The 16,701-nt window shown below is 35.7% G+C and overlaps 2 protein-coding genes and 1 pseudogene across 7 annotated transcripts; 1 reads left to right on the top strand and 2 right to left on the bottom strand.

Annotated features, from left to right (window-relative positions):
* Nucleotides 1-1,067: 1,067 nt before the first annotated feature.
* LOC112722526 (probable receptor-like protein kinase At5g61350) lies at nucleotides 1,068-4,146 on the bottom strand. Its single transcript, XM_025773585.3, has one exon. It carries the CDS (start codon nucleotides 3,805-3,807, stop codon nucleotides 1,264-1,266), a length of 2,544 nt encoding a protein of 847 aa, XP_025629370.1. The 5' UTR covers nucleotides 3,808-4,146; the 3' UTR covers nucleotides 1,068-1,263.
* Nucleotides 4,147-4,630: 484 nt separating this feature from the next.
* Nucleotides 4,631-7,743, top strand: LOC140176391 (chloride channel protein CLC-f-like). 6 transcript variants are annotated; one of them, XM_072207235.1, is made up of 7 exons: nucleotides 4,631-4,971; nucleotides 5,113-5,191; nucleotides 5,264-5,333; nucleotides 5,702-5,935; nucleotides 6,070-6,282; nucleotides 6,681-6,913; nucleotides 7,424-7,743. In XM_072207235.1, exons 3-5 carry the CDS (start codon nucleotides 5,304-5,306, stop codon nucleotides 6,106-6,108), a joined length of 303 nt encoding a protein of 100 aa, XP_072063336.1. In that variant the 5' UTR covers nucleotides 4,631-4,971; nucleotides 5,113-5,191; nucleotides 5,264-5,303; the 3' UTR covers nucleotides 6,109-6,282; nucleotides 6,681-6,913; nucleotides 7,424-7,743. The 6 variants fall into 6 exon arrangements, with proteins under 6 accessions (XP_072063336.1, XP_072063333.1, XP_072063337.1 ...); XM_072207236.1 differs by having other exon boundaries at nucleotides 4,643-4,971; nucleotides 5,272-5,333; nucleotides 6,070-6,227; XM_072207233.1 differs by having other exon boundaries at nucleotides 4,644-4,971; nucleotides 5,272-5,333.
* Nucleotides 7,744-8,162: 419 nt separating this feature from the next.
* LOC112724043 (eukaryotic translation initiation factor 5-like) lies at nucleotides 8,163-9,102 on the bottom strand (annotated as a pseudogene).
* Between the last annotated feature and the right edge of the window lie 7,599 nt (nucleotides 9,103-16,701).

Raw genomic sequence — 16,701 nt, 5'->3', positions numbered from 1 at the left:
TTACTTCAAAGAAAGAAGAGGGTTCTGGAAGGGTGAAATTTGGAATGGAGAGAAGAAAAATAACGTTTGAGTTTTATAAGTGTGTCTTGAAGATGAAATTTGAGAAATAGAAGAGGTGCAAAAAGATTGATGGAACGTGGAAGGACGTGTACATATTTAATGGAGTCATGATGATAATGACAGTTACTTGAAAAGTTAAAGAGTATCATGAATTTATTTAAAACAAAATTAATTGTGGCAAAGAATCGATCATCCTGCCTCAAAATAAAGCCTCGACAATGATGATGATCCTAGGAAAAATTTTTTAGCCTAGAAAGCGATCTCAAAAATGAGGCGTTCGATCGAAGAAGTTTCGATGGTGATCATCTCTACAAAGGTGAAATTGTTTAAGAAAATTGGTGAACTTGGTGTGCAAGACAGTTACCTGGTCTGCATTTGGCGTGAACAATTATTTTTGGTTTGCTCCAAAGTCGACATATGGCAAGATTGGCTGAAAATGTTTATAAACAGAGTGGTAAGCAACGACCAAAAAATTGAAAATTCTCACTCAAAAACACACTTATTCTCTCACACATTCTAACGATTTTTTGTGACTTGTCTAAGCTAGTTCTCTGTGTAAGTTTCCTTCCACATGTTTTTCTTTTCAATTTTGTATTTTTCTTTATGCAAAAACTTGTTATTTTAGTTGCATTTTATCAAGTTATTATCTTTTGTTATTTTTAACTTTTATTTTAGAATTCTGTAGAGTATACCTTGCACCGCAAATACTTTGGATTTCTTAAAGTATTGTTTGATTTAAATTTAGTAAGTAAATTTATTCTTGTTTCCTTGTTGGTTATTGATTCCGGAAACCCTTCTTTTTCTTCATCATTGACAGAGTAGAGATTTTAATGCACGTAAAACTAATATTCGTAAAAAAAATTATATTTTACTTTTAGGTATTAGATTTCGAACCATTTCTAAATATTTGCAATTGTTATTTTTTTTATCATAATTCTTGATTATAAAATATTTACCTAATAGGATGTATCATCCTAAATTTGTTTAAAAAATAGACTAAGCTAAACAATAAACATAAATAATTTTTACATAGGCCTATTACATTTGATATCACTTGATATCACTGAGATTAATAGGATCTCTCTATAAAATCAAGAGTTAGTTACTCAACATTTTCTATTATTCCATCACTATTTGATGTCTAAATATTACTCCAAATGACTTGTATAAATTATACTCTTGAAACCTTTGCAAATCCCTATGTTACCTCCCTTGAAGGTTAGCTATCTGAGAAAACAAAGCAGCATTAGCATCTTTGATGTCACCCAAATTATCTGCATTATCAATATCATTATCCACCACATCACAATTTCCATTTTGCCCTCCTTGTTGAGAACAAGTTAAATTCTTCCCGCTCAAATTATATTCTGGTGCATCAACATGTAATGCACCTTCTTGTAATTGCAAAGCACATTCCAAATGCCATAACACATCACCAATGCTAGGCCTATCAGCACCATGATCCTCCAAACACCTCTTAGCAGCTCCCACAAACATTTTTAGGGATTTAGGGTTTATACTCTCAAGAATGGAGGGATCAACTACCTCATGAACCATGCCTCTCTTGCAACGTTCCATTACCCAATCAACCAAGCTAACTTGTTGCGTCGAATTCGGACAAGTCCATATAACCGGCCTTCCACACAGAGCCTCAAGAAGCACCACACCAAAAGAATACACGTCAGATTTCTGTGTCAATTTCAGCTTTCTGAAGTACTCGGGATCAAGATATCCAAAACTCCCCTTCACTGCAGTGCTAACATAAGCTTTGTTAGGGACGGTTTTCGACAATCCGAAATCCGAAACCTTCGCGACGTAGTTTTCATCTAAGAGGATGTTTGTAGTCTTGACATCGCGGTGAATGATACTCTGCGCTGCGCCGGTGTGGAGATAGTACAATCCGCGAGCGGCACCGATGCAAATCTCGAGCCTCTGTTTCCAAGAGAGGGGACGGAGGTTGGCACCGTAGAGGTGAGAGCGAAACGAGCCATTAGCCATGTACTCATAAACAAGGATCATTTCCGAGTTCTCATCGCAGTAGCCTATTAGCGACACAAGGTGGCGGTGGCGCAGCTCAGAGAGCATGTCTAGCTCGGTCCTGAATTCCTTTAAGCCTTGTCCTGAACCGCCATTGGCTCGCTTAATAGCCACATTCATGTTGTCTTCTTTCAATCTTCCAAGATACACCTTACCGTAGCCTCCAACACCAATCACTCTACTTTCCTCGAAGTTGTTGGTGGCGCGTTGTAATTCGCTGAGATGAAAGAACCTTTTAGGCCCTTTTCTTGGAGAGCGAACTCTGGAAAACGATCTTGAATAGAATGGATGGATCATCCACCAAGTGAAGCCTGCTTGCACTTCCCAGCTTTTAGTCGATTTACTCATTTGAACACATGTCATTAATAGCAACACTAGGCCTATTAATGCCAATACCAATCCAACAAAAGCTAACGTCCTCATCTCCGCGTTGGGCGGAAAACTCTGCTCTTTGTAATCTCCATCGACGGAGAACAAACCGTCGAAGCTATTTGCCGAGTTGATCATCTTCATGATCTCGATTCCGTTCAAGATCGCGTTGCTTGTCCCCTGCTGGAGATCCTCGGGTTCCAACTGAACGAAGATGAAACCGTTTTCGACGGCGGAAGCGTTAAGGACAAAGTCTTGGTAATACGCTGTGGCTAGATCTCTGGTTTGAGAAGAAAGGTCCAAATCAGGCACACCAACCATACCATTGATGTAGACACTGAAGACCAATTGGTTGAGACTCTTGCTTACAATGTCGCAGAAATGCAACCTTATCAAATAAGAGTAGCTATTCTCCACGTTCATCATCCAACTTAGATTCACCTTGCTTTGAAACTGCATGTCTTTATGATCTTTAATCTGCACCGCCGTTGCGTAAACGAAGCTAGGAGCAATCAAATCTGCTCCACCGAATTCAGGGTATTTGATTCCTTTGTAAGGAACAGCAACGTTTACAGAGCCATTTGGATTTGCATTATAAGTATCATCAGGCTCCCATGTTCTTGTTAAGGTGTCATTGTTAGGGGCTATGATTGCGCCGCCGACGTTAACGCGGTACAGTACTTGGAACTCAGATTGCTGTAGTCCTTTGAATTCTCCGTGAGGCGAAACGGCGGTGGCGGAGTCGGAGATGAGCGTGTCAGGGGCGGAGACAACCTCTATTGCGTTGATGAATGCGAATGAGTTCTTTATGGGCTTGAACTTGAGAGAGAATCTGTTCTCAAAGACGGTAACGAGATACTCCTTGAAAACAAGATTGTCGTTGTTTCTGGGAGAGAATTCATGGAGCAGAACAAAGTGGTTGGTGTGGACGGAGAATGAAGCGGTTGCGAGATCATAGGAAGGGTGAGGGAGAGCGTAGAAGTAAAGACGGATCCAGATTCGACCGCCGGTTCGGGAGATGTAGAAGGTGTATGTGGATTCGTCTGCGAAGATTCTAGCGGTTTGAAACAATGGAAGTGATGATGGAGGAACAGAAGAAGGCATGGTTATGGCGATTGGTGAGTGATTTGAAGCTTGGATGTCTTCTGTTGTGGATAGGAGGGACGTGGTTTGACGATCGGATTTGAAGGTTCTGCCATCGTTGAGGTGTGTGTGGTTGTAGGCGCCACAATCAATGAGGTAGTTAACATAGGGTGAGTAACAATTTGTGTGGCTTAAGAGGAACAAGAAGAGAAGAAGAAGCAGAAGAGAAAGGTGGTGGAGAAGTGGACGTGAAGACATTGTTATGTTTCGTAAATTCCAATACTCAGAATTGAATACGATACTCTACAATACATGAATAGTAATTAATTTTATGAATGAATTAATACTCAGAAATTCAAAAAAGCTTAAGATATAGCAGTATTAAACTATTCATGCAGATATGCCTATGGTGTATACAGGATGGTAAAAGAGATAGAATTGTTCCGGATTTGGAGAAACTAAAGGGAATTATTGAAGAGAGTGTATATAGTTTGTTCACCTTGTTGGGAGGGAGTAGTAATAAAAGGAAAAAAGGAGTTTAAAGTTGGTTTGCATGTTGGGGGTTTGTTTGTGTTAATGCATAGATAGAATAGAACAGAAATAGTTACTCTTATGGTTGATTAATGTAACTAAGGATGTTCGTTGTGAAGTACTAGTATTTAAGATAAATGAAACTGCAAAACGCGTTAACATCCATTCCAGTCGGGCTCGACGTGGTGAGTATAGTTAAAATGCAAAACCGTATTTTTGTTGAAGAAGTAAATGATTCTGTTTGTTAGTATCCGTGTTTGCTACGGTAGGATAATAAATTCATACGTACTGATACATTAAAAATATGGACAAGTAGTAACAAGTTACGTGAAATTTATTTTTCACATTAACATTTAATATATCACCACTTTTACTAATACACTCTTTTAATTAAATAAAAATAAAAATATATTTTTTATTTAATTTTATAAAAAGTCTTAAACATTCTTCCTTTATTTGATTAGACAAAAATACCCTTTTAAATTAATTAAATTTTAAAATTCAATTAATTCTAATTTTATAATTTCAAATAATTTAAACAACAAAAACAAAAACATATTAAAAAAACAAAAAATCAAAATTGTTCATCATCTGGTTCAGAAACCCGTTCGTTGAATCACGCCTTTTCCAGTATTCTTCATCTTCTGCTCTCCTCTTCCTATTGTCTCTCTCTATCTCTTTCTCTCTCGCTGGAGCTCGATCTCTCTCATCTGTCTCACTGTGCGTCGCACGCAAGATCTCTCCCTCTCTCCTCTCTTGTCTTGCAATCGAGGTCATCGTGGCCTTCCTCCTGGTTCCAGAGAGCTCGCCTTCTTCCTGGTTCCGTCTTTCTCGCTGTCTTCTTTGCCATCTTCCTCATTCTTCATCACTGTCGTCAGCTTCTCCCTTCCGGTAATTCCCTCCTATGATTTATGTGATTTGAATTATTATAGCATTGGTGTAATTTTTGTAATTAGGGTAATTTGGTTTAATGTATGTGATTTGATATTAGTTGTTAATTTTGACGAATTGTTGAATTCTTAATGGATGCAGCACTTTGAAATAGTTAATAGTGTCACTGAAGTTGAAGGAATAGTAGAGGAGAAAATTGCAGGTGCTGAAGAGGATGAAGGTACTAATTACAAGATCACACCTTTTCTTTAAATAGCATTTCAATTCATTCACTGATAACATTTTGATTTAGTTTTGTAGAAAAAGGAGTACCTGCTTTTTGGCTCAATGCAATGAAAAACAATGAAGCGTTAGCTGAAGAGGTTAGTTGGTTCTATCAATAGTAATTCCTTTTTTTTAATGTTTATTTTATGTCTTGCAAGTTAGTTACATGTGCAGTTTTCTGCTGTTCTCCTATTCTTATGTTTAACAAAATAAAAAATTTGCAAACTGCATTCTTTTACCTTGACTGAACAAGAGAAGATGTTTGGTATATTCTTACATGCTCATTTTCTCATTGGTTGTTTCCCTGTATCTTATGTTAAAGCAAGGCAGAAGAAAATTGTTTCTCTATGGCATAATATTTTATTGATTTTACATAATATTTTTATTATAAAGGGAGTACTTTGTCCTATTGTAATTCTTATTGATTACAGTTGTCGTACTGTGTTACTGTAAACTTTGTACCTAGGGGGCTGTTGGATTAGCAATATGGGTTCCCTCTGTGACAAACAGGAAGAAGGAAATTGACAACAAATCTGATACAAGAAACTCACCTAAAGGATATTCTCCAGTTTCACCTGCTGATGAAAATGAAGGTAACTGGAGACAGGCAAATGCTGCTGATGGTTTAGAACTCTCTGTTGTTGGTGATGCTGCTGATCATGAAGCAATTGACGAGGAACTTCATCTCAAAAATCTTAAGGTTGATAAAAGCTTTTAATCAATAAAAATAATCCTTCTCTTGTTAACTCTCCAGCAAAATGCTGACATGTGATCCTTTTTTTTTTTTGTCCATCAACTTTATGCCTTCATTAATGTCATTATTGCTCTTTTCAGGTTTCTCAGGTCATGTCTGACAGCTATCTGAAGGTTTAATCATCTGCAACCCTGAAAGATGCAATCTAATGCATTCATGATGGCCACCAGAACTGTGCGCTAGTGGTTAATCAAGAAGGTTTTCTGGAAGGAATACTGACATATGGTGACATCAGAAGGTGTCTTCCCGAGAAGTCTAGTAACACTTCTATGAGGGATTCAGGATTTGTGGATGTGTGTAGAAAGTGCTTCTTCTCTTTATATATTTAAAAATCATTGTGCAAATTATTCTGGGATTAGTATATTTTCCCCCCTGTTCTTTCCTTTTACAATATATGATAATAGAAAATAAGTGAGGGTTCCAATTTCAGAATAAAATCATAACAAATGGTTTCTATGTTTTGGTTCGGTAGGGATACAATTGCTAAGATGATATATTAAAGCTTTGATGAATGGGTTTTAAATGCAGTAATGAACAAATACATTAGTGAAATTCATGCCTGGATCTTCCTGTTATACTACTGTGATAAAAATGTCAATTGATTTATTCTTGAAAAATTCCAGTTATACTGTCTACAATACCTGTTGGTTAGTCTTGTCTCAAATAATATTTCAAATTAAATATTTGACAGGAAAATACATGCTTAGTTTCCTCTGTTTGTACTCGGAGCATGACCTATCGTGGACGAGAGCGTGGAATTCTAACTTGTTATCCCAATACCAGTTTGGCTGTGGCCAAGGAGTTAATGGAAGCCAAGGGCATTAAGCAATTACCAGTGGTTAAACGCGGTGGAGATCGCAATAGAGAGAGGAAGCGGAGAATTGTTGGTCTTCTTTATTATGATGCACTATGGCATTGTCTCAGGTTAACTTATTATCTAATACTTGTTTATACTTTAATTTCTGTTTTCCTACCTATCACTAAAGCTGGGTTTCTCATTTCAGCACATAAAATACTTGCAGATCATTTTTTTTATGCAAACTATGTATGTTAGTCAGTTAAAATGTTGAAGTGCTGCAGCATATTTCTGTAGATGTCAAGACTTGAGTTTAGGTTTATAGCTCTTTCTTCATTGCCATGTGTGTTTGTGAATGTTTGATCAGACATATTTAGTTGCCGAGTATATACATATTGTTTCTTTAAATTTTTTTCTTGCTAGAGGAGATCTAGATGATCATAAGCGAATTTTTCTTTCTGTGGTTTGAACATAATTGTTATGCCATTTGATCTATGTTGTTAATCCCATTTAGTGGTATGAGACTTGGCCACTGCTGCAATTGGATAATGTTTAAATACCTTTTTCATGTGATACTGAACGAAATTATAAGAATTATTTTAGCCAAATATTCATGGTGTGCATTTGATATTTTGTAGGAAAGAGATTAACCATCGGAAGGAAGTGAATCGAAATAGGAGAGAAAACCATTTGGCTGTGGAAACTGCAAACGAGCATTAGCTTGGTTACCCTCACCAAAGAAACAGTGAGGAGGTGGCACGGATCTCCTTGATTACCGTTTTGAAAGCCAAGTTATGAGTGAAGACTGATTATATAAGTCGATGTATATTTTAGTGTCCCAATCCAATGGTGACAAGTTAAGCTGAGATTCTTTTGCATAATTTAGCAAAGTGCATCTTGTAAAGTAACTATAAGAAAGAAGCAAATGAATATCGAATGCAATGGGATTTGAAAAGCATATTCTTGTGTAGGTTAATAATCAATCAGTTACTCACCTAACCATTTAACATGTATGATTATAAGGCTTCTTTCAACTACTAAAAGTCAAGTTAACAAATATGAACAATATAGATAGTTGAGGAGTGAGTGTGTGTGAGAGAGAGAAAGAAAAAGAAAGATGGAAGAAAGAATAGTGTTGTATGCAGCTTCGAGCATAGGCCACATAGTTTCAACGGTTGAAGTGGCCAAACGCCTCTCCCTCCGTCGCCACAACATCACCATCCTCCTTACCAACAAAATTCATGTAATCTACGGGCACATATAATCAGAAACATACCTTATAATGAATATATAACTAAAACCATAATACTTAGAACACAACATCATGCATAATCCAGACACATACATGAACTCTAGCAACACTTCAACCACACAAGGGGCCAAAACAAGACCCTTTATTCAAAATAAAAGGACACAACAGTAAAGAAAATCTACAAACTGAGGACAATAACAGTAAGTAAACGTGATATCATAATCTTCAATATTCTGAACTGAGCACAAACTTTTCTCATTCTTCCTCCGATTTTGATTCAGCATTCTGAAGCCAATCAATGAATGGTTGAGCATTCTTCTATATCTGAGAGTCCTTCTTATCACCCTTCAGTCCCTTTGAATACCAATACACGACGTGCTCTTCCTCCACCAAATCAACATCATAGAGGGCTTTCAGAATAAGTGCAACCTCCTTCAACGCATTGCTACCTTTCTTGTAACAGAACTCCTCAACAGCATTGAGCAATAACAGCTGCGATCCCTCATCATCTCCAGCAACTGCAGCAGCAAGGTGATTCTTCCTCTTGGTAGCTTCTTTTCCAAACCCTTTTCGACGCCATCAAATAATCCTTCAAGAAGTGCATTCATCTTCTCCTGAGCAGATACAGGAAATACAGCAATATGTGACTGCAATTCCTTCGCTACAACACCTTTCTTTAAATATGCTTTCACTTCCCTGTCCACAATTGCATAGTTTAGTGTCACCATTCTCAGAACCCTTGCTTTCTGTCTTCTTCTTCTTCTCTGGTTCATTTTTCGAGAGCATGACCATATCAGCAGTCACAGCACTTAACTGTTCTTGGATACGTTGACGAGCAGCATAAATAGATGTATTCGTTTGCCACTGAACATCATCATCACCATCATCATCTTCATCACGGGCCTCCTCTTTCTCATCAATTTGTTGTGCATAAGCTTCCCATCGCTTAATCTGGAAAGAAGATCTTCTGTCAGCTACTGCTTCAGAAGCTGCAAGCCCAAAGATGACAGCAACTAACAATTCTCTTTCATCCTTTTCAACAGTGAAAAGGTGGTGAAAATTCATAAGCCACAAATAGTATTGTCAGCTTTTTAACACAACGTAGTGTTATGTACCTCATGATTACATCAGCAAGTAGGTGACTTCCTTCTACCGTGAGGGCTGGATGTCCAGGCTTCAATGACCTATATTTACTTAACAAAATATCTGAAGAATTCCCATCTTCTATATCCTTGGAGAAATAGGATTCTTCTATTTCAGGTTCATCCATGCTGTCTATTGATGACAAAGGATTTCCAGTTTCCTTATACAGCCAATGTGCAGCATTTCCATATTCAGCATACTCATGCATCCTCTAGTAAACACAATAATATAAAATGTCAAGAAATAAAGTATAAAGAATTAGCCCATTTGAAATCATTTGGCACCTGTATTCTTATTTGTACTTCAAGGGCTGAGTTATCAGGACCTTGTACTGCAGTGTGCAAGGACTGCAATTTAAATTATACAATCACCAAAAGAGTATAAAAGAACTAAATTTCGATCACCAAAAGAGTATAAATTCATACATAGTCAAATGGAGACATTAAATAATCCGGCAAACAAATACCAACACAAACGTAAACAAAATATAATGTCGTATGTCACTAGACGGTTCATATGCCCACAAGAAAATAATAAAAAATATCCTATGTTGTAAATCTAATATTGTGGAAATTCATAATCATCACGATGGTGATTATCATACAGCTTATTAAGATTTTCAATGGCATTTCTTTTGACCCTATAGCTGATCATATTATGATTCTTTGACACGAGTGAGATTGCAATCTTCATGCGAATCCCATCATCCATCTAATAAAATTTGAATAATTACACATTAGGCTTAACTACCTAAATATAAAAGAAAGAACGAAGGAAAAGATTAATGCATAATATTACCTTTATGTTAAAATGATCATCTTCAAAACAAGCTATCATCCAATTTGTAACCCATACACCCGCGTCACTCCTACATATCGAGGAAGCTATATTAGAGTATTATATAATTGTATAAATTTCATATCAATAACTACTAATTATACGATCTTACGATCCAGCTTCGAGGGTGGGAAGGCCTTCTGGCTCTTCAAATTCAAACTGTGAAGAAATCAGATTTGGAGTGGTCTCAAAGTCATAGAATGAACGGTCTTCCAATACCTCGTCCAAATAAATGGCCTGTTTGTGTCTATGTTAGAGTTTGCTTTTTTAATCATATATGTAGATAATTAACAAAAAAAAGGAAAATATAGTTACTAATTTCAAGGTTGTCCTCTTTCGCTTGAACTGTTTCTCAATGGGTAATGGGTCTATGATAAACCCCATTTTTAGGGTTTATATTGAGTTAAATCTAGAGGGTTTTATCAACTTTTCTCCCATGAATCCAATGAAATAGCATGGTTTTGTAAATTCTCCTTTAATTGTGCTTAAGAGTGAAAACATACTTTTTAGGTCTTAGAATAGCTAAATTTAATTCACCTTGATTCTATTAGATGCCTTGATATGTTTGTTAAGTGATTTCAAATTTAGGAGGCAAGGATTGGATTGAGGGGGTGAAGGAAAAGCATGTAGAAATGGAGAACTCATGAAGAAATGAAGGAATCACAAAAGCTATCAAGCCGACCTCTTTGCACTTAATCGACCATAACTTAAGTTACAGAGGTCCAAATGATGTGGTTCTAGCTGCGTTGGAAAGCTAACATTCGGGGCTTCGAAATGATATAAGATTTGCCATAGTTGCATCACATTTAAGGGCGCAGACGTGCACTGTACGTGTACACGCCGATGGTTGCACATGATTCACTTAATACAACTCGTGGCCAGCGATTTTAGAAGCCTTGTGGGCCCAATTCAACTCATTTCTGATGCTATTTAACCCAAAGATTGAAGAGGAATGACACACATTACACACCTAGTCATAATTAGTTTAGTTTAGATTAGTTTTGGAGGGAAAGTTAGTTTTAGAGAGAGAAGCTCTCACTTCTCTCTAGGATTAGGATTAGGTTTTAGATCTAGATTAGAATTTCTTAGATCTAGGTTAATTTCATGCTTTAATTTACTTTTCCTTTTGTAATTCTTCTTCTTCTACATCTCTTCTCTCTAGTTTAGCATTTAATACTTGTAATTCTCTACTTTTATGTTGATGCACTTTTGTTCTTTCCTTTTCCTTTTAATGCAATTTATGTTTTCATATTCCTTTATTGTTCATTTGATTTGTTATTGTTTAATTCCTTGCAATTGAGTAGTGTAGATTTACTTCTCTTGAAATTTCACTATGCTTTCCTTTTATGCCTTCCAAGTGTTTGATAAAATGCTTGGTTGGATTTTAGTATAGATTTTGTTCCTCTTGGCTTGGGAAGGTAACTTAGGAACTCTTGAGTTACTAATGTCCAAGTAATTGATAATTGTGAGCCATTAACTCTAGATCTCACTAATTGAATTGGTGGAGAACTAGGACTTATGGACTTGGATTGATATAGCTCATTTGACTTTTCTTTACTACTAGTTAGAGGATGACTTAATGGGATTGATCGTTGCCAATTCTCATGTTGTGGTTAGTGATTAGGATAGAGATCCTTGACCACCAAACCTTGCCAAGACCTTTGTAGCTATTAGTTTACTTCCTTGCCATTTATCTTTCATGTCTCTTATCAAAACCCCAAAAATATGCAACTCATAACCAATAACAAGGACATTTTATTGCAATTCCTAGGGAGAACGACCTGAGGTTTAAATACTTCGGTTTATAGATTTTAGGGGTTTGTACTTATGACAAACAAATTTTTGTATGAAAGGATTATTGTTTGGTTTAGAAACTATACTTTACAACGAGAATTTATTGTGAAATTCTAAACCGTCAATTTTCCAATCATCAGTCTAGCAAAATGATTTGTCTTTTAACACAATCAATCACTACAAGGTACCAGTGTTCATGACCTTCGTCAGTAGTTTCAGATACAGGGATAAAGACCTAATAAAGAAAAAGTCATTTTAGTTATTAAAATTATTTTATGCCAATATTTGCTAATATGAATTTAAAATGATATAAACTTACTCTTTTTAAGCAGTCAACTTTGCCCAAATAAACATATGTGATACAAGATGGCAAACGGTTGGGATCTAATTTTGTCTTCTCTGACAGCTACATTATTTCAGCCACTAGTTTATATGCACAATACAAATAACAACTACCAATATTATTTTAGTATACACTCATATATACTTACCACAAAAATTCTGGGTAAAAATCAATAACCATTTTCTCTGGTCAACTCTATCTTCATCATATTTGCTACTAAGTCTAGCACAAGAGAAACGATTGGCTTTCCTGGCATCAAGCTCCTGAATACATCTCTATGAGCTGTAAGCTCTGAAAATACTATATCCTCCTCGTAGCTGCCAAAGATAATTTAACATAAATAAAAATAGCTAAACAAATCAACAACACCGTTAAAAAATAAAATTCTAATTGAGTTTACTTACTTATCCATCAAATGATTACCATACAAGTATGCTGCAATTGCAAGTTCAGTATCGTCCAAACCCATTGAAGCTGTTGGTCTAAAACAGACTTGCACCCACTAAATATATAAAAAAAACTATTATTAGTGAAATAATAATAATAATAATAAACTACTTATTACTTAGTACTCACACTAGGTAGCTCTAATCCAGGAATATTGATTGGAGCAAGTGAATCTGTTCTCCTTTTTTTAGCAATGGACAGATCTGTCTTGGCCTTCTCAATACAGCATAGCAACAATGGATTATTCGACGCACTACTTTGTTGGTTAAGAGTCTTAGAATTGGAACCAAAGACCTTAAACACCTTATAGGGAGAGCTGACATTATTTTCCAATCGTTGAACAAGAGATTGGACTATTTGGGTCAATTGCTCAACAGAATTAGCTAATGAGTCTAAAGTCACTTTGTCCTTCAATGATGGATTGGGTTCACTGTAACATTAAAAAAGTTAACAAGAATGTTAAAATAAAGATAATAATGAGATAGTTATGAAATGACAATTTTTTACTTATTTAATTTCTAAGCTATCCTGTTTAGAAAAGAGGTCAATTTGTAGGCTGAATAAAACATAAAAAATATTCACATGAATAATTTGTGGAACAGAATAGCAGTGCTAAAAAATATGGGCTCTTTGCTTATAAGATTCACGTATATAAACTTCAAATATTTTATAAACAATTAGTCTAAAGAAGCAGTTTCCTTACAATGGAAGGTGCTTACTGTTTAAACCAAGGTCTAAAACCATAATATATAAATGGCTACTAGGCTTAGTACTGTCAATTTGATATAAAATATATTTTGATGGAAATGCAAAAACAAAGGTCCAAAATCAAAGTATATTTTAAATGGGTATTGGTAGAAAATTTATAGCATGCTCTGCTTATATTGGACCATGCATGACAAAATATATTATTCATCATAATAATAAGGACTATATAACATTAGAACATTGCATGTAGGGTCAAAATCTCATTTTATTTACTATGAAAAAACCAAAGTTCATTTAGGTTTTAAATAAAAGAATACAAAAATATAATTAACATGAAGAATATGTACAACTAACTGAGAATAAAACTCCGAGATTCAGATCAATAGCACAAAAATTCAGATCAAAGTAAAAAATAAACTCCAAAATTTGAAAAAAAAAGCAATAGTAATTAACTCAACAAAAACAACAATCAACAATTCTTCCTGTTAACAACAATCAACAATCAAAGAAATTAACTCAGAAAAACAAGAATACTCAAAGAAATTGAATGAAGGAGGAGGGGGAAGCGCGGCAGAACGGGGGATCTGCGACAGATGAACGAGACGGAGGAGACGAGATGCGACACCACATAAGTTACGATGCAAGACGCATTACAATGGAGGAGGTGAGCTTGAGCAGTGGTACCGGCAAAACAGGGACAGTGCAGCGAAATAGGAATGAGAGAGATACAAGTTGCGAAGCGAGTCATGTTGCGACGGAGGAAAGGAGCTTGAGCAGTGGGGATTGCGGCTGGCGGAGATGCGACGACGGCGCCGATAATGGTGAGGATGCCTAGCTGCTATTCTGCTCTAATGGGGTTTTTACTTTTTAGGGTTGGGTTTGGTCCCCCTTTGGAGAAAGAATGGGGGAGGGGGTAGTAGTAGCGGCATTTGTCTTTTTTTCTTTTTTTTTCTTTTTTTTAAAAGAATCAACATAATTTTTATTTTATTCTTTTAATCAAAGATGTGAATAAATATACTCATTATTAAAAAATTATACAAGACCATTCAGAATAAATTTATAATACAAGAAACCAAAAAAAAAAGTACGTACTTGTTTAGAATTTCAGTTGGTTCTTGACAGATCTTCATGTTAGGAATAGAACTTGCCTCAATAGAAGCAGCTCGATTATTTCTTCACGTTTTTACCATTGTAATTAGCTTGTAGTGTTATGTGTTTGAGAATAAAAATATATAACAATGATAAAAGAGAGTTGTTATTATATATCAATTTACGCTAAATTTATATTAAATGCAAATTCATTCTAATTATTGACAATCTAATTAGTTTATAATCAACATAAATCACATCAATTATATTATTTATAAGTAAATCATATATTCTGTCAAAATCAATATTATATCCAAATCAATATTACAAATTTAAATGCTAGTATTACGTAGAGTTATAAGTTAAAATAAGTTAAAATAATAATATCTATCTTAAATCATGTTTAAATAAAAAAATTTTCAGATATATAACTTAAAAATATTACATATTTATTGTCACGTTGAGTAATAAATTTAAATAATAATATCTACTATGAATAATTTCGACATAAAAATAATAAATTTACAATAATATATAATTTTAAAAATATTATATATTTATTATTAAATATATGTATTTATTATCACATAGAATAATAAAGTTAAAATTAGCAGGTTTGGTAATGTTATGATCTTTAAAAAAAATTAAATATTTATTAAGAGATGTAGGGACACATTTTGCATTGCGATGCTTCAAGACCCCAAAGATGTGGGAGCACGGTAATCCACCAGTCTCAAATAGCCTGCACTCACACGCAAACAGGTCCTTGTCTTTATTGTAAGATACTTTAAATTGCCATTGCTGATTAAAATACTCACTCGGGTTGTACTCAACAATGTCTCCACTGTTTGGGCATTCAGTCACATTTAAGGCACCTGCAGCTTCTATCTCATCATTCACAAGTCTGAAAATATTTCTAGTATAAAGTTCGGCAGCTTGTTTCTCAAAACTTTCCAAGCACGTAGTCAAAACAGGAAACTTATAAAAGGTTTCAAATTCAGCAGTAAGATGGTTGTTTCGGTAATGCCTTAGTACTTCACTGAATTTATGCATGAATTCAAGGAGAATGGTTTTACTGTCAACATAGTTCTTCAAGTAAGATGGTTTTACTGTGATGTAGTTCTTATGCGGCCAAAGAAGTACTCCCTCAAATATGCGGTAACCTACTTCATTCTGTCATTATAAATGCCCTGGACCCATTCATTCTCAGCAAATCCGTATTTGGATAGGATCTCGCTCCATCTCTCTTCAAATATTTGTACGGTAAACTGTCCATACAATAATATATTAAAATCGTCCCAAAAATGCTTGTTTTTTATATTCTGTACCGTATTACGATGGAGATGCCATGCACAAAGGCGGTGTGGTATACCAGGAAATACTTCTAAGATAGCCTCTCTCATAGCACGGTCTCCGTCTGTCACAACGCCTCCGGGTAGTTTTCCTGACATGATTTCCAAAAATTCCTTCAGTGCCCACTTGAAAGTTTCGGACCTTTCATCTGAGAGCAGAGCGCATCCAAAGATAGTTGTCTGGCCATAGTGGTTGGTCCCTGAAAATATGACTAAGGGCTTGTTTTAGACATTTTTCTTGTAAGTGGTGTCAAAAGCGAGTACATCGCCAAAACATTCGTAATCAACAACGCTTTCTCCATCAACCCACACCAAATTATCCAACCTACCATCCTTTAAGGTGAACTTTCCTAGAAATAACGGGTCACTATCTACCTTAGACAATAGATAGGCCAACATAGCAAATGCATCACCGTCTTTCACTTTGCCACGCCTAGTCTTACTAATGTGGTTATGTCAGTCTTTGCTGGTAAAACCCACTTTATCATATCCACTTTTTTGGGAAACCATGTAACCCATTATGTGGCAAGTTTTAACACCACATGCTCACAAGTTGTCTGCTTGTATTTTATCGGCCTCATTAAGCCCACGATTCGCGGCAATAAGATGTCTGTACTTAGGTGGACACAGTGGATGATTGTGTTCACTCTCAAAGACACTGACTTTCTACTTACCCGTTCTATAGTGACGAATGAACCGAATATTCACCCTGCAGTTGACACGAGTAATTGCCCTATGCTCCCTTTGCCGATTGTCCCTTTTAAGGTGCTTCCAATGTCTTTCTCCTACTTTATTGCAAACCAACTGTCTTGTATTAATGTTGCCATTAACATCCACCGTCTTCAAGTCTTTTCGGGACACAAATCCATAGCACTTGGCATATTTGGCATAAAATTTACAAACTTGAGATTCTGTATCAAACACCAGTCCCCGTATGTCTTCGATGGTCAA

This window comes from Arachis hypogaea, chromosome 11, assembly GCF_003086295.3.
Source record: "Arachis hypogaea cultivar Tifrunner chromosome 11, arahy.Tifrunner.gnm2.J5K5, whole genome shotgun sequence".
NCBI lineage: Eukaryota > Viridiplantae > Streptophyta > Magnoliopsida > Fabales > Fabaceae > Arachis > Arachis hypogaea.
Note: the sequence above shows the minus strand (reverse complement) of the source record. Positions and strands in the feature narration are given on the sequence as shown.